Raw genomic sequence first — 23851 nt, 5'->3', positions numbered from 1 at the left:
CCTCCCAACTCTTTCCCCCCACCCCCCCCACCACAACCATTTGTCTCTCAGCCCCGACCCACAAGCCCGATCCTGCTCCTTGGATGCTGCCTGACCTGCTGTGCTTTTCCAGCACCCCACACTCGACTCTGATCTCCAGCATCTGCAGTCCTCACTTTTTTCTCCCTGAGAAACAATTTAGTCATGATCATGTTGGAGCAGATTCTATGGGCAAATGACCTAATTCTGATCCTACATCTTGTGGTATAAATGCAAGTCTTTACTTCTTTACGACACATTTGACATTTTCTGATGCTCTCCTACAATCTCTCGTTGATGCTCTTGTGTCCATGTGCTCTCCTGCATATACCCTGTCCTCCTTGTTCCCACACACGTGCTCCCATAGGCACTCTTGTACCTGCTCTACCACTCACCATCTCATGCTGTTGTGTACCCAATTTACTCACATCGCGTCCTTCTGTGCTGCTACAATTTTGTTTTGCCTTGTAATCTCCCTGCAACGCCAATACATTTTGTCCCCATATCCTTTTTAAAACAAAAGCAATTATGGGTTTTGTGATTGGTCGATTGGTCTCCATTGGGGCTGGTAGATATTTAAATTGAATTAATAAAACTGGAACGTAAATGTTAATTTCATGGCTATCATTACTGAAAATTGATTGTCTTTTTTTTAAAAAAAAAGTCTGATTCACATGTCCTTTGTGTTGAGTGGGGAGATATCTACAGCCCTTACCTGGTCTGGAGCCATTGTCTGTCCAAATTCACAGTACTGTGACTCTTAACTGCCCTCTGAAATAGCCAACTAACCCTCTCTGCTTAAGATCAATGACAAATGCTGACCCTACCAGTAATGTCCACACCCCATTAAACAGTGAAGAAATAATGTTAGCAGGATATAGTATGAAGAATACAATTTGGAGAAATTTCAGAAGGACAGCAATGTTTGCACCACCAAAGTGGAACAAAATGCAAAGGAAACAAATTCTAATATGAAGAGAATCACTTGATGTATAATTTGCAAAAGTATAATATTCAATCCAGAAGCATGTCATTAAAAGTTCCAGTACAGATAAATGATTTTTTTTTGTACAGAATGTGTTTCCCTTTTTGTTTCTCTCTGGTAATGGCCTGTCCAAGTACTGTTTCTTAATCTCGCTGCAGTACCTCACCCAAACACAGGTTTGGATGATGCTCATGTTGGCTGGGCCTGAGATCATTGAGGATAAACCACAGCTCATCTCAATTCAGTTTTGTCCCATTGTAAGAAGAGTGCGTGTGTGTGTGTGTATATATAGAGGAGTGGAGATTATTGCTGAATAATAATCAGAGCAAGAGCCTCCACTTTTGTATTCTCAAAATTGTGGAACCTAAGAGTGTGAGCAGGATTAAGCACTTGGGTGGGACACGGTCCTCCAGATTCCACATGGGGCATGTGATTGGACGGCATTTATGTCCAGACCCAAGCCTGTCACTTGTTTTCTAACAGTACTGAAAGCTGCCACACATTTCATAGCTAACTCAAAGCGCACCTACGTGCAAGTGATTTATGGATTGTGCTGCTGTTATGTTGGAAGTCCAGTGTTTCATAGAGGCAGATGGTATTATGCTATTTGGTATACGTGGCAATGGAATATTATAAGGAGCTTTTGCAATGATGTGATGCCACTGTAAAATAAACTCTCTTCTGCAGAGATCAATGATATCTATGAAAATCTATTTGGAAATTTCCTGGGTGCTCACCTGTTTGTGCTGATAGTGCGTAGTTTGGAATTCAGAACAAGGTCAATAGCCAGGTTCACTGTGTGCCAGAGCTGCCACCATCTCGGGGAGAATATCATGGCTTAATAATTTATTAGACCTTGCATTTTTTTCCCTCCCTTACCTTTAATCAATGGATACCAAGTCCAGTTGGAGCAGTGGTCTATCAGCCATGTGACTAAACCTGAGGCCCACTGGGGTCTATATGGCTTTGTGAATTTGATACCTTGATGGTTTTTTTATAGTTCTTTCTGTCCAGGGAATTGAAGTGAGAACAAAGCTACACTACTAAAATACTTTCTCTTTTTAACACTTGCAGCAAAAGTACGTCCGATGTTCTGTCCGAGCAGAGATCAGGCACTTGAGGAGAGTTCTATGCCATAGAATTAATGTGATCGATCAGCAACAGGTAAGTTATGGAGGGTTAGCAAGGAATTCATTTGTTTCTTCACAAGATTTGCAATAATATAACTGACTTTCTTTCTGCAGGTGCAAATATTGTTTGACAATGAGCCTTTGCCAGAGCACATGACTATGAAGCAGCTCTGGCTCTTGAGATGGTACGGCAAGGTGAGTGATTAGTACACAAGTAGCGAGGAGAAAATGAGGATTGCAGATGCTCAAGTTTAAGAGTGTTGCTGGAAAAACCCAGACGGTCAGGCAGCATCCAAGGAGCAGGAGAATCGACCTTTCTGGCATAAGCCCTTCATCAGGAATGAGGCTTGTGGGCCAAGGAGGCTGAGAGATAAATGGGAGGGTTTGGAGTTGGGAGTGCGATAGGTAGGTGAAGGTGGGGGTGAAAGTGGTAGGTTAGAGAGGAGGGTGAAGCATTTCCCATCCCCACAACCTATCCCAGTCCCAACCTTCCATCTCTGCACTGCTTCTTGAACAGTCCTACCTGACCATCTTTCTTCCCAGCTATCCACTCCACCCTCCTCTCTGACCTATCACTTCCCCTTGCCCCACCCCCACCCATTTATCTCTCAGCCCTCTTGGCCCACAAGCCTCATTCCTGATGAAGAGCTTGTTCCCGAAACAACTAATCTCGTGCTCCTTGGATGTTGCGTGATCGGCTGTGCTTTTCAAGCACCACGTCCTTCGGCATGTGCAAGTAGCTGCTTGATTACTGTGCTTGAGGGAGAAAGAAAGAGAAGGTTCCCGAAACAAGGCCAGATAAAGGAGAGCCTTGTATGGACTATAAACACTATGGTGTCATCTAGTTACTGACTTTTACCAGTAGCAACAATTTCCCTTTATTTACTCTACTAAAACTAATTTTTTATGTATTTGGAACATGTCTTTATATCTGCACTTAACCCCTCTGCTTTGGAGACAACAGTCCCCAAGTTTCTAAAATCTGCTGCTGTTCTCTTAGCTGAAGTCTTTTCTTTTTACCACTCTATCAATTTTTGTCAGCCATGACCTTCTGAAGAACACATCTACACCTAGGCCCAGATCATCAATATACACAACAAACAGCAGTAACTCCAGCACTGAACGCTGTAGAACCCTGATGGAAACTGACTTCCAAACCGAGAAACATCCAATTACCATCATTCTCTGCTCCGTGCCTCAAAGGAATTTGGATCTAATGTGCCACTTTCTTTCTTTCTTGACCAATCTGCTGTGAGGGACCAATCAAAAGCCTGATCAAAGGCCACCAAATGAATTGCCCTCCTAACACTCCAGATTACCCCCTCAAAATATTTGATCAAAGTTGTCAAACATTACTTTCCCTTAACAAATTTATGCTAATTAATCATTCTCTCTCCAAGTGCAGATATATTCTGTTCCTCCGAATTCTTTTTAATTACTTCCTGATCATTGGGGTTAAACTGACTGACTGGCCTGTAATTTTCTAGTCTTTCTCCTCTGTTTTTTCAATAACTCTGGAATCCTCTGGAAATTCATCTATGGCCAGAAAGGATCTGCAAATTAGTGCGAGAGCAACTAATATTTCCTCCCTCAACAGCCTGGAATTGATTTCGTCCAGGCCTGATAATGTATCTCGCTCTGTACCTACCTGATGTCTGTACCTGCATCAACCTTTAATATTGTAACGATCGATGAAAAGTATTAATTGAGGACCCTACCCTCACCTTCCAGATCCACATAGTTTATTCTTATCATCCCTAATGAGCCCTACTCTTTCCTCATGTATTTTAAACAATTAAGAATATACTTTAAACTGCTTTAGGTTTTCCTTTATTCGAATTACTAATGCTTTCTCATACAATCTCTTAGCTTCTGTAATTTCTCTTTTTGTTTTTATTCTTCCTGTGCTTTTCATCTTGCTTTAAGACTCCATCATATTGAGCTCTCTGGGCAATTAGGGAGGAGCAATAAATGCTGACCCAACCTTTGGGGCAGCACGGTTGCTCAGTGGTTAGCACTGCTGCCTCTCAGCGCCAGGGACCTGGGTTCGATTCCAGCCTGGGGCAACTGTCTGTGTGGAGTTTGCACATTCTCCCCATGTCTGCGTGGGTTTTCTCCGGGTGCTCTGGTTTCCTCCCACACTCCAAAGATGTGCAGGTTAGGTGAATTGACCCGTCGTGTTAGGTGCATTAGTCAGGGATGAACATAGGGGAATGGGTTTGGGTGGATTGCTCTTTGGAGGGTCGGTGTGGACTTGTTGGACCGAAGGTAATCTAATCTAATCTAAATTAACCTAGTCCCATTTGCCAGCATTTGGCCCATATCCCTCTAAACCCTTCCTATTCAGATAACCATCCAGATGCCTTTTAAATGTTGTAATTATACCTTCCTCCAACATCTCAATTGCTGCCTTATTATTCTTTGTACTTTTCTGAAATTTCATTACACATTTGGTTTTCTATCTCTCTCTGATTTGCTTGTGGGGGTGGGGAGTGGCTATAATCCTTTTGTGTCTTTTTTATAGTTTTTCTTTTGCCCATACTGTCCAATTTGATGATCATTTCCTCCTAACTGCTAAAATTGATTCCTCAATCATTACTGTGACTCCAACCACTCTTGTATCTACAGCTTTATCTCATCTGAATACCCTGTAATCAAAGAATGTTGAGTTACCAATCCTGCTCATTTTTATCAGCCAAGTTTTGATTATACCTACAATATTACACTCTCATGCCCTCGGCTCATCTGCCTTATTCCTTGGACACATTCCTTTTAAGATATATTCCATTTAACTGTGGTATTATCACTGAATTGTTAATCCAGGGACCCAGCTAATGTCCTGGGGACACCAGTTCAAATCCCGCCACAGCAGATGGTGAAATTTGAATTCAATAAAAATCTGGATTTAAGAGTTTCATGATGACCATGAATTCATTGTCGATTGTTGGGGGAAAGCCCATCTGGTTCATTCATGTCCTTAAGGGAAGGAAACTCCCATCCTTACCTGGTCTGCCCTACATGTGACTCCAAACCCACAGCAATGTGGTTGACTCAACTGCCCTCTGGGATGGGCAATGAATGCTGGTCTAGCCAGGGATGCCATCATCCCATGAATGAATTTTAAAAAAAACTACAGGCTAGTTAGCTAAACATCTGTTACTGTGAAAATGTTAAGAGTATTATAAAGATCTCATAGCAGAGCATTTAGAAATACATAATATGATCACGCAGAGTCACCATAGTTTCATGAAGGGGAAATAATGCCTGACAAATTTGTTAGAATTATTTCAGGTGAGAAGTAGTGGATATAATATATTTGCATTTTCAGAAGGCATTAGATAAGATACCACATATTAGACTATGTAATAAGATACGATCATATGTTGTTGAAAGTTGTATGATAGCCAATCCTGTTCGTTCTAACTACCAGAACACAAGCAGTTGGAATAAGGGGGAGTTTTCAGGATGGCAACTAGTGGTGTATCACAGGGATCACTTCTAGGGCCACAAGTATTTGCAATATAAATGACTTGGGTTAAGTGAATGTACAATAATCAAGATTGCAAAAGATATAAAAATAGGTAGGAGAGGAAGTGGGGAGTATGACAGATTCTGTCAAGGGATATAGACAGGTTAGGTGAGTGAAAAACTTGGCAGGTGGAATATAATGTGGAGAGATGTGAGGTGCTGCACTTTAGCAGAAAGAATAGAGATGATGAGTATTATTTACATAGAGAGAGAGAGAGAGAGAGAGAGAGGCTGCAGAACAGGGATTTGGAAGTTCCTGTACACGAATCACAAAAAGCTAGCTTCAATTTCAGTGGAAAATAAGTAAGGCAAATGGAATGATGGCCTGCATTTCAAAGGGAATGAAGTATAAAAAGTAGAGAACTTTGGCTAAAATGCAGGGCATGAGTCAGATCACAGCCAGGATTCTGTGAACTGTTTTGGTTTCTTATCTAAGGAAAGATGTAGTGGTATTAGAGGCAGTCCAGAGAAAGTTCTTTAGACTGGGATTTTTTTTTTTGAGAGAGAGTTTGAGTAAAGTGGGCTGGTATTTGTTGGAACAGAGAAAAATGAGAGGTGACCATGCTAAAACATACAAGATTCTTGGGATTGACAGGTTAGATACAGAATGGTTGTTTCCCCTTCTGGGAGAGTCTCAGGGCAAAAGGCATAATCCCAGAATAAAGGGTCACACATTTAAATAAAGATGTGGAGGAATTTCTTCTGAGGGGAGCAGATTTGTGGAATTCTTAACCACAGAGAGGGCTATCGAGGCTGGGTCATTAAAAATCTGTCCATCTCAGCCTTGATTATACCTTAATCAGTAAGGGAATCAAGGGTTATGGAGAAAAAGCAGGAAGGCAGAGTTGAGGATTATCAGATCAACCATGATCTCATTAGCACAGCAGCCCCAGTCACTGGCCTGTTTTTGCTTTTACATCTTAGTGTTAAGACAAGAGCAATTAATGCGTCACTCGATGGCTAGTGCAGTTGAATTTGATTGCACTTTGTAGGGCTCAAGTATGGGGGAAAATGAGGAATGTACCTTTTGGGATGGTTTGCACCTAAATTGTACTGAGGCTGGTGTTCAAGCAAGCTGTGTAATAAGGGACCTAGATGGAGTTTTAAGCCAAGTAATATGTGCAAAGGATCAAAATCCTCTACGTGGGGTTTAACCAGGGTTTTGTATAGCTGCAGCATAACTTGTGTCCTTGTGTACTAGTCGAGACAAGGCAAGAGAAAAAGATATTATGGGAGATGACAGACTGTGACATAAATGGATAGTGTACACATTGAAGAATAAATAAGAACTTTGACAAAGGGTCAGTTAGACTCAAAACGTCAGCTCTATTCTCTCCTTACAGATGCTGCCAGACTTGCTGAGATTTTCCAGCATTTTCTCTTTTATGGTTTCAGATTCCAGCATCTGCAGTAATTTGCTTTTATTGTAGAATAAATCAACAGACCAAGTAGACTTGGTGTTGATTTGTTAATTAATGGTTTTTGGATGTTCGAGAGGAATGGTCTAAGTTCAGGAAATGTAGATGTGAAAAGGTTTGTGTAGCAATGATACATGATAAAAGCAATAAGTAAGTTGTGGAAGTGGAGCACAGTTCCCCCAACAGTTTCACTAGGATTGGGTAAAAGGGAGGGAATATTAGAAGCTTGTCAGAAAGGTATGGCAAATAAGTAGTGACCATAATAATGACCAGATACACTTTATGGGGTGTTGAAGATCTCCTTCTTCTCCTTGCAGCACTCCCTCGATTCTGCACAGAATGCAGTTTGGATTTTATCTCAACTTAATGGCATGAGTCATAAACTCTCAATCTTCTAAACTCTGACAAATTTACCTTCCTACCCGTAATGTAGTGGAATTTGCCAGCTGGTTTGCAATTGTAAGAGAAATCTTAGCGGTGGTGATCAATGCCAAGGCTAAAAGCTAGTGTTCTAGTGTAAATGAATGTGAAAGGTCAAGAGGGAAAGTTCCAAAGTATGGGGCACAAAGGTTGAAGTCTACACTTCATCTTCGTTCTGTCATGACGACCCAATTTTGGAAACTGTTTATGGCGTATGTTGAGAAGCTTGGGTAGTGACATTGATGAATAGCTTTAGGAGTTGGATTTTCTGTTATTTTGTATTGCTTGCATCGAGGCAGAGTTTTTGGACTAATGTAAGTTCTGTAAATGCAGTTTCTCTAGGGCTTGAGGGGAAGGGGTGTAAATGTTCCATTTGTGACTGGCATCGTGTTGCAAAAGGACACTCTCACCAGTGACTGTGTAACTCACTAACTGCTTCCCATCCATTTCAGTGAGAACTGAACTCCTCAGTTTCTGTAGTGGCTCATGCAGCTCGTTTTTTTTAATAGCCTAGTCTCATCATGCTTTTATAGTTTTTCAGCAATATTTTGCATATTGTTATTTCTTTAACAAAGCTAAATGGCCAGGCATTTCACAATAGCATGATGAACCAGAAATTGGTACTGACCTACTGAGAATGATACTGTTCTGGTCTGTAGACGTGGATTTTTGAGCCCAAATCTTGGATGTGGCACTACTGCCCTGTTTGCACTAGCACCCATCATCATGAAGTGTTTGAGAGGCTTATGATGAGGCATTTTAAGACCATGCTGCCCCCCGCCCCTCCGCCGGACACACTGCAGTTCGTATATTGTCCTAACCGCTCAACAGATGATGCCATTTCCACCACCCTCCATCTGGCTCTCACTCACCTGGAGAAGAGGGACACCTACATCAGATTACTGTTCATAGACTTCAGTTCTGCATTTAACACTATCATTCCTCAACACCAGATTGGAAAGCAGAGTCTGCTGGGCCTAAATACCTCCTTTGTATCTGGATTCTGGACTTTGTCTGGGATACCTCAGTCAGTCCAGATTGGGAACAGATTGGATCGTAAGACAACGGATAGTGAGGGCAGCTAAGATCATCGGGGGTCTCTCTTCCCTCCATTACTGACATTTACACACTACGCCATACCCGAATGCCTAAGAGCATTGTGGAAGACCCCACACACCCCTCACTCAAACTTTTCTCCCTCCTGCCATCTGGCAGAAGGTACCAGAGCATTTGGTATCTCACGGCCAGACAATGCAGCAGTTTCTTCCCCCAAGACATCAGGCTCCTTAACACAGTATGATCAGACTTTATTCCGTCTGAAACTCTTTGTTCTAGCAGCAATTCAAAGTCGTGCAATGTTTTATTAATTCATTCTTTTATTACACTGTAATTTGTACACCACTGTGCCTGCTGACTTCGTGTTTTGCACTTCTTATGCACTATGTCGTCCTGTGTATGATTAAATAGTTTGTGCTGTTCATGTAGCACCCTCAGTCCTGGAGGAATGCTGTCTCACTTTTACTGTATCAGTTGTATATGGGAGCAATGACAAATAAAAGCTACTCTCGAGTCTTGACTTGACTTGACCCCTGAATGCCAGGTCGGCATTCTACTTCCTGTGCTATGGCTGCCAGAGGAAAACTGGATCAAAAGATATAGTCTGGCATCCTTTGAATAGTAGTCCTAGGGTCAATAACTTTGGTAAGAAGTCTGGGAGTAGGTGGCTTTTAAAAGTTATGACACTATTTAAACATTGCTCATCAAAGAATTTGGTGATTCACCTGCATGGATTGCCACATTTAATGTTCAGCTGCGCAAGCAATTAGGCATGTTAGCTGTGGCTTTAATGTATGAGTAAGGGTCTTGCTATAATTATATAGGACTTTGAGACTACATCTGGGTTACGATGTACAGTCTTGGTCATCGTGTTAAAGAAAGGATATATTGGTCTCCAAGATGCAGTAAAGGCTCACTAGATTGATGCCTGGAATCAGAGTTGTCTGATTCTGGGCCTTTACATTCTTGAGTTCAGAAAAAATAAAAACCACCTTGAGTGAAACAAAATTCTCAATAGGCTTGACAGAGTAGAAGAATCATAGAATCCCTACGATATAGAAGCAGGCCATTTGACCCATCGAGACCACACCAACCCCCTGAAGAGCATCCTGCATGCACCAAAGCCCCTATCCCTGTACACCCACATTTTCCCATGGCTAATTCACCTAACCTTGCACGTAGTAACTCAGGTTCTGAAGAAGAATCACTAGTCTTGGAACATTAACCATTTCCCTCCACAGATGTTGTCAGAGCTGCTGAGTTTCTTCAGCACTCTCTGTTTTTGTTTGTAGAAGCTAAGTCTGTTTCCTTGGCTGGAGGATCTAAGACTGGGGTATAACCTCAGGATAAGAACTGAACTCTGGAAACACTTCATTCACTTCGAAAGTTTAGAATTCTTGACTTAGATTCTCAATTGTTGGGTGCATTAAATACTGAGTGATGGATTTTTGGACATTGAAACATAAGGGATATGGGAATGGGCAGTAAAGTGGAGTAGAACATCACATTGAATAATGGAACATGTTTAAGGGTTCTTATGGGTTTGAATCCTAGAGGTGTACGGCATAGGAAAAGGCCCTTTGCCCGTTGAGTCTGCGCCAGTTAAAAACAAACACCAAATAGAGACCATTCTTGCTACTATTTCCTTTATGTAACGGTGAGAATTTAACTTCACTTCCTACTTTTTCCTTCAGCCTACACCAATGGTCCTTCAATACAGTGTGAAGGAGAAGCGAGGAAGGTGAAAGCAGAGGCAGACAAACAACTCTTCCAGTGCATCAAAATGTGCTGTCACTGTTTTTAGGAAAAAAAAACTGATATGCTGAGCAAGCCTGGACTTTGGAAAACATTTAATTCCTACTTAAGATCCTGTGGTCTATGCATCTCCACCTACCAAATAGACTGTGTCCAGCCAGCTTGGATCTGCTTGTAAATTTAAGGCAAGCCCTGTCTCTGTAGCCTGGTGGCAATTTGTGAAAGAGCCATGTACTCTGCCACTGTTGCCATCCATCCGCCCTCACTGGTCATTGAATTCCCTCCAATTGGGGCAGGGACAATTGGCTGGCCTCCTCCAAAAAGAAGATATTCAAGACAAATGTGTTTTCAGCATACACTGCTTCTGACACATACTTCAGCTAAACTTCATGCCTCGATCCAACCTGCAAGCTGACAGTAATCCTGCCAGCAGCCTGCAAGCTGACAGTAATCCAACAAATGTACAATGGGACCTTATCTGCTGTATGTCGCTCAGTCCAGAACAAAGAAAGGCAGGTAGTGGTGACTGCCAATCGTACAGGTTGGATAGTTTGTATACTTATTTATTTCCTCTTTTTTTTTTAATGGGCTATCTAGTGTTAAAGAAGCTTTCAGTGAAATTTGCACTAACAGAATGGCTTTTTTAGATAATGCATTATGAACTGATAACTGTATTCTTAAGTCCCAAGCAAGTATTGAGTTCTACAGCATTCTGTTTAAGGGGGGAGAATTTTACACATGATTTAAAACCCCTGTGACTGATACCAGTGGAAATTGAAATCTATTTCTCTTCCTTCTGCGGTTAATTTTTGTAGTGTTGTAACATCCTTAATTGTTCCACTGTACCAGATATTCCTTTTCTTTTCCAAAAGGAATTCAAGAATGTGTGCTTTTGCAACTTCTGTAAAGGTTTGTTCTGTATTGTTGTAAACCTTTTGGATTATTTCAAGTATTGAGTGCCTCTATGTAAATTTCAAATGCAAAAATGATATCAAGCTTGGAGTCTAAGCAAATGAAATTTTGTATTTTATTTCTCCCTGACCCCCCACCCCTAAACAGGTTGTGCTATTTATTCCTCAAACTCCATTAAGGATGGACATAGTGGGTATCCTTGTGGTCACCTTTTCATGGATGTGCCTGAGCAATGAATGTTGGCACAGTGCTGAACATTTGGTTAAACGAATTGATTGAACCAGAGTAGGTAGAGGGAGGTACTGGGAAAAACCAAGCAGGCCAGGCACTATCTGAGGAGTAGTCGACGTTTCAGGTAAGACTATTCAGCAGTTGATTCAACCATCCAGGGCACAGCGAATAGTAATGGAGTGCATGCACTAATCTAAAAAGACTGACCAGCCTTCATACGACTGAATGAATGAACGATTTTATTGTCACGTGCATTCTAGGGTTTGGGGGAAGAAATAAATTCAGTAAAATACGGTGAAAGGCTTTTCCAATGTCACCATGATCTGGCACCATGTTGAATAATTTAAGAGTAAGGAAAAGAAAATAGAAAGATATAGCTTAGAGTTCATCAGTCCTGAACCAGCTCATTACCGTCAACAACACCTGTATCACCATCCCTCCTCCAACGCCTCACCACTGCCATAGCCAGTCACAACCAACGACAAAGTTGCTGGGCTGGCATCCTTGATGGCGCAGCTGCCCATTCCCATGGCATATCCCATGGGTTTACACTGGGTCTGCGCTGGGCCCACTCTTCTCTGTGCTGGGCTTTTGCTGCTGATTCCCGAGCTCAGGACAAGAGGTAAGTAATGAAGAATAAAAGAAAAAAAAACAAGAGAAGGTGGGAGAGAAAAAGGAAGGAAAAGTGGATGAGTGCTGGCTTAGGTGGCCTACTGTGCTGCCATCTTGGGTGGCACTAATGCTAGTGCTGGGAAGGGTTGGAATTCATGGGGTTATTTTATTTCCCCACGTGGACAGCAGTGGTTCAAAATCATAGCTTACCTGCAAGGGTCGTTAGCAATGGGCAAATAAACGCTGGCTCACGTCCCAAGACTGAACTTTTATAAAAAGGAAATTCATGTAATTCTTTGTTTAATTTTAAGCAGCAACCTCTGTGATTTCTGTATGAAACTTATGACAAGTTATTAGCAATTTGTTTTGTGCTTCCTGACCTGAATAGAAATATTCCTGGATATATACCTTGCCTATTGCAGTGTAAGTGGGCATGCATCCCCTTTCCTCCCACTATGATTTCCCAGAAATGTTAGCAGAAGAACTTATCTGTACTATTGTGAAATGTTCTGAAGCACTGAGGTGAAGTGAATGTGATAGCCCTTGACATCGAGGCTGCTTTTGATAAATTATGACATCAAGGAGCCCTAAAAACTCTCTCTTCTGGTTAGAGTCATACCTTGGGCTGAGACCAGTATCCTGAGGACCTCCTGCAGAAATGTCGTAGAGCTGAGATGACTAACCTCCAATAACCACAACCATCTTACCTTGTGGAACCATTTTCAGCTGCTTCATCAATGACCTTCCCTCCATCATAAGATCAGAAATGGGGATGTTCACTGATGACTGTACAATGTTCAGTACCATTCACTGTTCCTCAGATATTGAAGCAGTCAACGTTCAACTGTAATAAGATCTGGATAATATCCAAGTTTTGGCTGAAAAATGGCAAATAACATTCATGCCACAAGTCGCAGTCAGTGACCATTGTCAATAAGAGGCAATCTAACCACCAACCCTTGACATTCAATGGAGTTACCCTCACTGAATTCCCCCACTGTCAACATCCTTGGGGTTACCATTGACTCAAAACTGAACTGGATTCACCACAGAAATACAGTGACTACAAGAGCAGGTCAGAGGCTTGGAGTACTGCACCCAGTAATTCCTCTCCTGACTCCCTAAAGCCTGTACACCATCTCCAAGGCACAAGTCAGGTGCGTGTTGGAATACTTCCCACTTTTCTGGATGAATGAAGCTCCAACAACAATCAAAAAAGCTTGACACCACCTAGGACATAGCAGCCTGCTTTATTAGCACCGTATCCACAAATATTCAGCCATTACAGTACTGATGCTCAGTAGCAGCTGTGTGTATCATCAACACGATGTCCTGAAGAAAATCCATAATTCATAGGATCAAAATTAGGCTATTCAGCCCATCTAGTCTGCTCTGCTATTCACTCATGGCTGCTATGTTTCTTGAACCCATTCTACTGCCTTCTCCCCGTACCCTGGATCTCCTTGCTCATCAAGAACCTATCTATCTCTGTCTTAAATGAACTTGATGACTTGGCTCCCACACTGCTCTGTGCAAAGGTTCTACAGATTAACGGTCTTCTGACTGAAGAAATTCCTCCCAGCTCAGTTCTAAAGGGGAATTCCTTCACTTTGAGGCTGTGCTATTAGGTCCTAGTCTCTCCTAATGCAAACATCTCCATATCTTAGTCATCAAAGATCCCTAGACAGCTCCTTCTAAACCTACAACCACTTCTATCTGGAAGGCCAAGGGCAGCAGATACGTGAAAACACCACTGCTTGCAAGTTCCCTCCAATCCACTCGCCATCTTGACTGAAAATATATTGCCATTCTTTCATTGTTGCTTGGTCAAAATCCAGATCTCCATCCATAAGGGCATTGTACCTACAGCAGTTCAAGAAGGCAGCTCACTTCCACCTTCTTAAGGGCAAATAGTGGTCAGCAATAAATGGTCAGCCAACAATACCCACGTTCCATGTGTTTAAAAATAAATTCAGCCACTTGGGAAAATATTGTGAAAGGTAACCAAACGAGAGAAGCTTCAAGAAGGGGACTACAGGAGCTGTTGAAGTGCAGGCCCTACCTAACTGACAAAGCTTCCAATTGTGAAGTGAAAATTGGATCATGAGCATAGTAACAGGAATAGAGCTTTTCAGCCTGTTTCTCATGCTGAACTAACGTGATATGCCTATCTTTATTAAATAACACTTAATACCTATTTGGCCACAAAAAATAAGGTACTTTGCAAAGACTGACAACTGACTAACTTTGAATCCAATTTCTGCATTGTGTGAAGCATTGATCAATTTCACTCCCAAACTTTCTGCTCTGAAGAAGGGCTCATGCCCGAAACGTCGATTCTCCTGTTCCCTGGATGCTGCCTGACCTGCTGCGCTGTTCCAGCAACACATTTTCAGCTCTGATCTCCAGCATCTGCAGACCTCACTTTCTCCTCCTTTCTGCTCTATTACCCTTGCCAACCAGTGGAAACATTATCTGCCTATCTGTTCCCCTTTATCTCAAACCTCAATCAGATCAGAGAGTGACCACGGAACAAGGCCATTCAGCCCATCAACTCTAGGCCAATTCTCTGCAAGATCACTTTGTCTATTCCATCTGCCTGTATTTCCCTGTTGCCCTGAAATTCTCTTTTTATGACCAATCTTATTTACCACTGTGCATTTACATCCACGTGCAGTAAAACTCAACTTCGAGTCAGTGATGTCAACATCACAGAAAAGGCCCTTCATCTGGTCAAATTCTAACCACCAAACTATTTTTCAACACTTTGACCCACAATCTAAATTCTTCTTAAAGGTCTTGAGGGTTTCTGCTTCCACCACACTTACAGACAGAGTTCCAGATTCCCACCACCCTCTGGGTGAAAAGATTTCCCTCACATCCCCTCTAAATCTTCTGCCCATTACCTTAAATCTATGCCACCTGGTTATTGATCCCTCTATCAAGGGGGAAAAAAAGTATTTTCCTGTCTCTGTGCCCCACATAATTTTGTATATCTTCTTCATGTATCTGCTCAATCTCTTCTGTTCAAAGGAAAACAACCCCAGTCTGTCCAATCTCTCTTCATCACGGATGTTAGTACAATGAAGAGTGTGTAGGTTCGTCTGATCTTAGAGTAGGATAATAGGCTGGCATGACATCAAGGGCCGAAGGGCCTGTATTGTTCTATAGTCTATCACTGAAAATCTCTTGTACAGGCAGCATCCTGGTAAATCTCTTCTGTACGCTTTCTATTGCTTTCACATCCCTCCTATTATATGGATTCCAGAACTGCACACAACCCTTTAGTTGTGGCTCAAACAACCTGTTCAAAGAATCACGGAATCCTTAATTCCAGCATAACCTGTTAAATAAAGGCAAGTAATCCCATATACCTTCCTAACCACTTTATCCACCTTTCTCAGTGCCTTGAGGCACCAGTGGGCGTGGACATCAAAGCCTCTTTAATCCTCAATGCTTCCTAGAGATTGTGAGTATACTTGTTTATCCTGCCTAAGAGCATCACCTCCCATTTATCCAGATTGAATTCCAGTTTCCACTGATTAGCCCATCAGACCACCTATTCATATTCTCCTGGAATCTAAGGCCGTCCTTCCCCTTTACTACCCCACCAATTTTGGTATTATCTGCAAACTTATTGATAACTCTCCTACATTCACATCTACAACTTTAGATCTTAGACCTTATTGTGTTCTCTTTTACTCTTATTCTGCTTATGTGCTTTCTCTTGGTGCTATCGGTCTCTTCTAATCCTTTAAGAAGGAAAAACAATGTTGTATGCCAGTGCCTAGCCCTCTTCCAAAAACACCTGCAATCTAGTCTGTGAATGTTTCAGGTCCACCTCTATTCAGGTATAACCTACCAGCCTGTATGACCGTCTCTTTCTGCACACTAGTCTCAATGATCCAGGAATCTGAAGCCTTCCTTGCTACACCATGTCCCCAGTCACACATCAATCTAATCTATCATATATTGGATTTTTCTACTCACTAGCATGCACCAAGGGGAGTAATCCATACATTGCCTTTGAGGGTCTACTTGTCAATCTGCCTAGAGCACCTCTTTTATCCACCAATGTATCTATGGACTACACCATCCATATGTTCCCCTTCGGATTATTCTGTAATGGTTCTGTGATATAATTCACCTAATCGGAGAGGAAATAGCCAACCATCCTGGGGTCAATTGCAGAAATGCCTTCCTGTTCCTACAATACATATTTCTTACTCTTATTGGCTTTCTCAATCTTCTGCCTGTATTGATAAGGTAAGGTAAGGACTATTCCCAAGATGAGGTATCACCCCAATGATATTCAGAACTGAATACTTGTTGAAGAATTCAACATCCTCAATGGAAATCCTGCTTGACCTCCCTGGTCATAGGCACATATACACATCCTCCTGTTTGATTGTCACCCATGCCCTGTCTTGCTTGCATACTGTTACACTTCATGTTGATCACATACAGAAAGATGTCACCCATCTCAGTTCTCAGCCTTTCAGATTTCAGTGATGGCTGTGGCTGCTCAGGATCTGAAGCACATTCTCAGGCTACTCCAGATGGTCACATGCTGCACATGTGGTTGGTGTGATATTTTCTGGAGTTTTCACATGAAATGGCTGGACTGAGCTGTCCTGCCATCCCTCCATTCATTAGACTAATTGAACTTAACAGAAATAAGCTAAAGACTTAACTAAGGTCTGTAATGTTAAAAAAAAGTCCTGTACAAGCAGCCCTGGGCTGTAACTGTACTCTCCATCAGCACTCTATTCACTTCAGAGTATGATTTCCATTGTGCCATCATTTGATGTAAGAATATGGGAGCAAGTGCAACCCCTTTTTGAGCCTGCTTTCAGAGTGACAGTACCTTTTGTGCCAGGTTAAAAATCACACAACACCAGGTTATAGTTCTGGATGTAGGTTTGCTCGCTGAGCTGGAAGGTTCATTTTCAGACGTTTTGTCACCATACTAGGTCTGACAATCACCTGATGAAGGAGCAGCACTCCAAAAACTAATGCTTCCAAATAAACCTGTTGGACTATAACCTGGTGTTGTGTGACTTTTAACTTTGTACACCCCAGTCCAACACTGGCATCTCCAAATCATATTTAGCTGCCGAAACGCATAGTTACAGAAATTCTTCCACAAAACTCACCACCTCACTGCTACCACCTGTTTGAATATAGTCCTTATTGACATTGACTGTGCCTTTGGTCAGTTGTACTGACAAATCTTTATCTGTTTAGGTGTCAAATTTTCTTCTACTCTTCTCTATAGTGTCTTGGGAAGTTTTACTGTTAAAGATGGTGCATGAATGTTAGTACATATCAAGTAAGACATGTCCATGCTGGATATATGTCAGAGAAAATCTACAGAGAAACAACTCAAATCGCACAGCAATTTGCATTAACAGAGCTATAATGTAAGGTTTGTGAAGGTTTGTAGCTCAGGTTGAGGTTTAGGGTGTAGGTTTGCTCGCTGAGTTGTAGGTTTGATATCCAGACGTTTCATTACCTGGCTAGGTAACATCATCAGTGGCGACCTCCAAGTGAAGCGAAGCTGTTGTCTCCTGCTTTCTATTTATATCTTTCTCCAGGATGGGGTTCCTGGGGGAACTTATTGAGCACAATTTCCGCAGTTTTGCCATTCGAGCTTGACAGCATTTATTAGATAAAATCTTTCAGAGAATTCCTAGAGGCCTGGCACTCCAACCACAACGCCATAAACAAACGCATAGATCTAGATGCCATCTATCAACCCCTCAGAAAACGAACAGGAAATGACATCACCACAACCCCAGGAACCCCATCCAGGAGAAAGCTATAAATAGAAAGCAGGAGACAACAGCTTCGCTTCACTTGGAGGTCGCCGCTGATGATGTTACCTAGCCAGGTAATGAAACGTCTGGATATCAAACCTACAGCTCAGCGAGCAAACCTACACCCTAAAGAGCTATAATGTCTGTAGCCCACATCCGTCTTGTGTGAAATCACCCACTGTCCTTAACATATGTAGGCATTTGTAAAAACTAAATTAAAGACATGCATTCCTATAGTGCTCAGGATGGCCTCTCGGTGTCGTAAAATACTTTACAGACAATGAAGCACCTCATGATGGCATATATAATATAAACATGGAGTAGGAATGTAGCACCTATCCATGGCACAATAGTATTCCTTACTCCTGTCAATTTGTACATTATAATGTCACACAAAGAGCAATGTGATCAATGCTCTGAAAGGCTTTCCCATTAATACTGCCTCATTATTGCACTGGATGTCTCACCCAAGATTGTAGTTTCAAGTCTCTTAGATTAGATTACTTACAGTGTGGAAACAGGCCCTTCAGCCCAACAAGTCCACACCGACCCGCCGAAGTGTAACCCACCCAGACCCATTCTCCTACATTTACCCCTTCACCTAACACTACGGGCAATTTAGCATGGCCAATTCACCTAACCTGCACATTTTTGGATTGTGGGAGGAAACCGGAGCACCCAGAGGAAACCCACGCAGACACGGGGAGAATGTGCAAACTCCACACAGAGAGTCGCCTGAGGCGGGAATTGAACCACTGTGCCACCCACAAAAAGGTGAGAATCATTAGGAGTCTAGACAGAGTAGATAGAAACTGACCCTACTCGGTGGATATTCATAGGGTCAAGAACAAGGGGGCAAAATTTTTTTTTTCTATAGAGGCAAATGCCAGCTGAGTGCACTGACTGGAAGTGTGGCAGAAGCAGGATCAAGTGAAATTTTGTAAACAGCAACGCCATGCAGGGTTATGGGGAAAAGGAAATTGCTACTAAGGCCAAATGCTCAGACAGCCGGGGCAGACTCAATTGGCTGAGTGGCTTCCTGCTGAGCTGGAACAATTCTGTGAGGCTTGCATACATTACCTTCTCCCTCAGAGGAAAGTTAGCTGCTACTGAATCACAACTTGCAGGGGGCACACCTTTTGGTGTTGTGTATGGACTCCCCAAAGAATTTATCCTTGGCTCCATGGCACAGGTTTCAGATATATGCTACACTTCCAGATCTACCTCACCATGACCTTTCTGAACTGACGCAGTGATCGTGTGCAATATTGGGCAGGTTGAGCAGAAATTTCCTCCCAAGTTGGAAAGACATTATCTTCAGTCCCTAATACAAACTCTGGCCCCTGGTCACCAGCTCCATCCCTCTCTCTGACATCTATCTTACATTAAACCAGATCATTGGCAATATCGGTGTCTTATTTTACCCGAAGATTCGGCCACAACTTGCACCCAAGACCACCTTGCTTGGTTTCTAGGCTGCTTTGGCTCATTTGTTGCTGAAACACTTACTCATGACTTTCTTATCTCTGTTCATGGCTAGTCTGCAGTCTTCTACCAACCGTAAACTTGAATTCATCCAAAGAGTCTATATCCTCACTCACAGCAGGCTACCTCGCCTGGCAAAGTTAAAATTCTCATCCTTATCTTCAAATCCCTCCATGAGCTTGTACAAATCATGCTCCAGCCTGCCCCTCCCCCAGTAATCTCAGTCACCGGGTGGTGGCATGGTGACTCAGTGGTTAGCACTGCTGCCTCACAGCGCCAGGGACTGGGGTTCGATTTCACCCTTGGGCATCTGTCTGTGTGTGTGTGCACATTCTCCCTCTGTCCGTGTGGTTTTTGCTCTGGTTTCCTGCCATAGTCCAATGATGTGAAGGGTAGGTGGATTTGCCATGGGAAATGCAGGTTTACAGCGATAAGGTGGGTCTGGGTGGGATGCTCTTCAGTGGGTTATAGAGTCATAGAGATGTACAGCATGGAAACAGACTCTTCAGTCCAACCTGTCCATGCCGACCAGATATCCCAACCCAATATTGTCCCACCTGCCAGCACCTGGCCATATCCCTCCAAACCCTTCCTATTCACATACCCACCCAAATGCCTTTTAAATGTTGCAGTTGTACCAGTCTGCACCACTTCCTCTGGCAGCTCATTCCATACACATAATCAAGAAAGAACCCACTCTACTCTCTTCTGCAGACTTTCTGTAGGCCACTTAAAACAATTAACTGATCAGATTCTGTGCTGTGAACTTCGCCCAAACAGTTCCTCCAAGATCATTTGTGAAATTCACTGTTTGTTAATATTCCCAGATGCACTCCGATGTCCAGCGATACATGAATCCAAACATCAAAGGCAGTAACTGTGCAGGTTCTCTCTGGTTAGTTTCTTTTTCACTCCTGCACTGACCTCACGATGTGCTTCCTTTGTCTGTTCCTTTGCTGTTGTTTTGACTTTTTTTTTCAAAGTTTCAAAACAATGCATCAGCATCTAAAACAGTAATTGCTGCTCCTGGAATTCGAGAAAATCACCTCCAGCACCTAAAGTACCTCAAAAAGGGAGTAGCTGTTACAGCCAGAAACTTTTTCCATCCTCCATCTTGGATTACCCAGAATCCTTTTTCAGTGTGGACTCGAAGGGCCGAATGGCCTGCTTCCACAATAGAGGTTCTATGATCTCCTCCACTTGGAGAAGCCTTCAAGGTCATTGTTCTCCTCCAATTCTAGTATCTTCATCATTGCTAATTGTACACACTCTGTTATTGGTGATAATCTGTATCTGTCACAAACTCAGGGAACACGACAAACTCAGCAGGTAACTGTAAGCTCACTAATGACCTAGTGGTATTATCATTAAACCAGTAATTTTCTGGGGCCCTGGATTTTAATCCTACCATGGCAGATGGGGGAATTTGAAATCAATAAAACCTGGAATTAAAGCCTAATATTGATCATTAATCCATTTTCAATTGTCCTTTCGGAAAGGAAAATGCCACCTTTATCTGGTCTGGCCTACATGTGACTCCAGACCAGAAAAATGCAGTTGACTCTTAACTACCCTCTCAGGAACTAGGAATATGCAATAAATGCTGGTCTAGCCTGTGACACCCACAATCCACCTGAATGAATAAAACTAATGCTTTGAGTTTGGTATGAATTTATCAGAACCGAGAGTGTGGTGCTGGAAAAGCACAGCAGTCAGATAGCATCCAAGGAGCAAGAGAATCAACGTTTCAGGCATAAGCCCTTCGTCAGGAATGGGGCTTGGGGGCCAAGGAGTTGGAGAGATAACTGGGAGGGAGCTGAGGGGGAAGGTATCTGAGAGTGTGATAGGAGGATGGAGGTGAGGGTAATGGTGATAGGTCAGAGAGAAGGGTGGAGCGGGTAGTGGGAAGGAAGATGGACAGGTAGGACAGGTCATGGGGGTGGTGCCAAGTTAGAAGGTTGGATCTGGGATAAGGCAGAGGGGGAGGATAAATGAGGCAACTGGTGAAATCCACATTGATGCCATGGGATTGGAGGGTCCCAAGGTGGAAGATGAGGTGTTCTTCCTCCAGGCGTCGGGTGGTTAGTGATGGAGGAGGCCCAGGATCTGCAAGCCCTTGGTGAAGTGAGAGGGGGTGTTAAAGTGTTCGGCCACGGGGCGGTGGGGTTGCTTTGTGTCTGTGTCAGCATTTATCAGAACACTGAGGGATGATAAATACACACAAATGGAGCAATTCGAATTCAATAAAATCCGGAGTTCTGAAGAAGGGTCACTGGACTCGAAACATGAACTCTGTTTCTCTCTCCACAGATGCTGCCAGAGCTGTTGAGTTTCTCCAGCACTCTCTGTGTCTGATTCAGATTTCCAGTATCTATAGTATTTTGCTTTCCTCCACACCTTTAGCACTCTTGACCCGATGTTTCTGGAATTCTCTCCTTGCCTCTGATTCTCTCTCTTCCTTGAAAAGGCTCCTGAAAACTCACCTCTGGTACCGAGCTTTCGATCACCTGGCCTGATACCTTCCTTTACATGACTCTATCTTTTTTTAATCTAATCAGCTGAGAAGTGCCTGGGGATGTTTTGCTATGTTCAAGCAGCTATATAAGTGCCAGTTGTTATTGCTCAGCTGCAGCATAAATGCCAGTGAGAGGTTACAGCTCAGATCCTTCTTTAGAATTAGAATTAGAATCCCGACGGGGTGGAAACAGGCCCTTCCGCCCAACAAGTCCACACTGACCCTCCGAAGAGTAACCCACCCATGTCCATTCCCTTACCCTACATTTACCTCTGGCTAATGCACCTCACTGTCCTTGATGGGATATTATAGTCCAACAATGAGCCATTTCCATCTTCACTTAAGATAAGGTAAAGAAAAAGCAGAATGAAACAAAATAAGAGTCAGTCTGTGGTTGACTGTAGCAACATTTCACTATCTGGGTTATGATATTACCCTGTGTATCTAGTTGGGCAGCAGCACCATCTAGTGGACAGGAACGTCTTCTGCTTGGTTACTGCAGTTCATACATTTCTTCCTCATTTTCAATACAAATTACACACAATTCTGTAGGTCTCCCTAGGATTGCTTGGCCTTCACTGCGGGCAGTTAAGAGTCAGCCACATTGCTGTGGAATAGATAAACAGGAGGATGGAAGAACACAGCAAGCCAGGCAGCATCAAGAGGCGGAGAAGTCAACGTTTCGGGTATAACCCTTCTTCAGGACTGGGGGTGGGGTAGGGGGAGTGACAGGTAAATGGGGTGGGTGTGGGGAGAGTAGCAGAATGGTGAGGTAGTGACAGGTGAGCACAGATAGTGGGTGTTGGTTGATGGGAGGGATGAATCCGGTTGTTAAATGGAGGAAAGGGTCGGTCGGTGGAATGGAAGGGAGGGGTCGGGGCTGGGAAGGGAGTCGGGGCATTGGTGGGAAGGTTATTTGAAATTGGAGAATTCAATGTTGAGTCCTCCGGGCTGCCTGAGTGGTTGAAAAGGTGTTCCTCCAATTTGCAGTCTGATTCACTGCGGCAACGGAGGGAGCTGAGGATCATTATGTTGGAAAGGGAGTGGGAAGGGGAATTGAAATGGGCGGTGACTAGGCCCATTTTGGGCCAGGCAAAGATACTCAATGAAATGATCATCCAGTCTGTGTTGGGTCTCTCCGATGTAGAGAAGACCACATCGGGAGGACGGGATACAGTAAACTAGGTTGGAGGAGATGCAGGTGAACCTCTGTCTCACCTTCAAGAACTGTCTGGAGCCCCGGATGGAGGGGAGGGAAGTGGTGTACAGGCAGGTGTAATATCTTTTTCACTGACAGGTGAAAACAGCAGCTAGTGAACTTGAAAGACCCCTATACAGACAACAAGCAAAATTAATGTCATTTACAAAATACCGTGCAAGGACTGTAACAAACACTAGATTGGACAAACAGGCAGAAAACTAACCACCAGGATACATGAACACCACCTAGCCACAAAAAGACATGACCCTCTCTCACTAGTATCCTCAGATACGGATGAGGAAGGACACCACTTCGACTGGAACAACACATCCATCCGAGGACAAACCAAACAGAGACATACATGAGAATTCCTAGAAGCATGGCATTCCAACCGGAACTCTATCAACAAACACATCGAGTTAGATCCCATCTACCACCTCCTGAGAAAAAGAACAGGAAGTGACTTCACCACAGGAAATGATATCACCACAGGAAATGACATCACCAACCCAAAGAAACCCAAACATATAAATAGAAAGCCGGAATTATCAACAGTGCTTTGCCTGAGGCCCATTGAAGATGTTACCTAGTAGAGTGATGAAACGTCTGGAAATGAATCTTCCAGCTCAGCGAGCAAACCTACATCCAGAACCTCAACCTGAGCTACAAATCTTCTCAAGACTTGCTAATAGGCCTCTGGATGTTACCACTCAACACTCCTACACCCGAGGTCTTTGTCAGGCAAGTGAGTCAAGAACAAGAAGGT

General features: G+C 43.0%; 1 protein-coding gene across 2 annotated transcripts in view; it reads left to right on the top strand.

Annotated features, from left to right (window-relative positions):
* The window catches only part of pcgf1 (polycomb group ring finger 1), a 64727-nt gene extending 53404 nt beyond the window's left edge, over positions 1–11323 (top strand). For both annotated transcript variants that reach the window (XM_043692932.1, XM_043692849.1), the window contains exons 7-9: positions 2078–2167; positions 2248–2328; positions 10250–11323. In XM_043692932.1, the coding sequence (XP_043548867.1) occupies positions 2078–2167; positions 2248–2328; positions 10250–10300 (222 nt within the window). In that variant the 3' untranslated portion in view covers positions 10301–11323. The remainder of the gene's footprint in view (positions 1–2077; positions 2168–2247; positions 2329–10249) is intronic.
* Positions 11324–23851: the final 12528 nt, after the last annotated feature.

This window comes from Chiloscyllium plagiosum, chromosome 1 (assembly GCF_004010195.1).
Source record: "Chiloscyllium plagiosum isolate BGI_BamShark_2017 chromosome 1, ASM401019v2, whole genome shotgun sequence".
In the NCBI taxonomy this organism is placed as follows: Eukaryota; Metazoa; Chordata; class Chondrichthyes; order Orectolobiformes; family Hemiscylliidae; genus Chiloscyllium; species Chiloscyllium plagiosum.
This window is presented reverse-complemented; position numbering and strand designations above follow the sequence as displayed.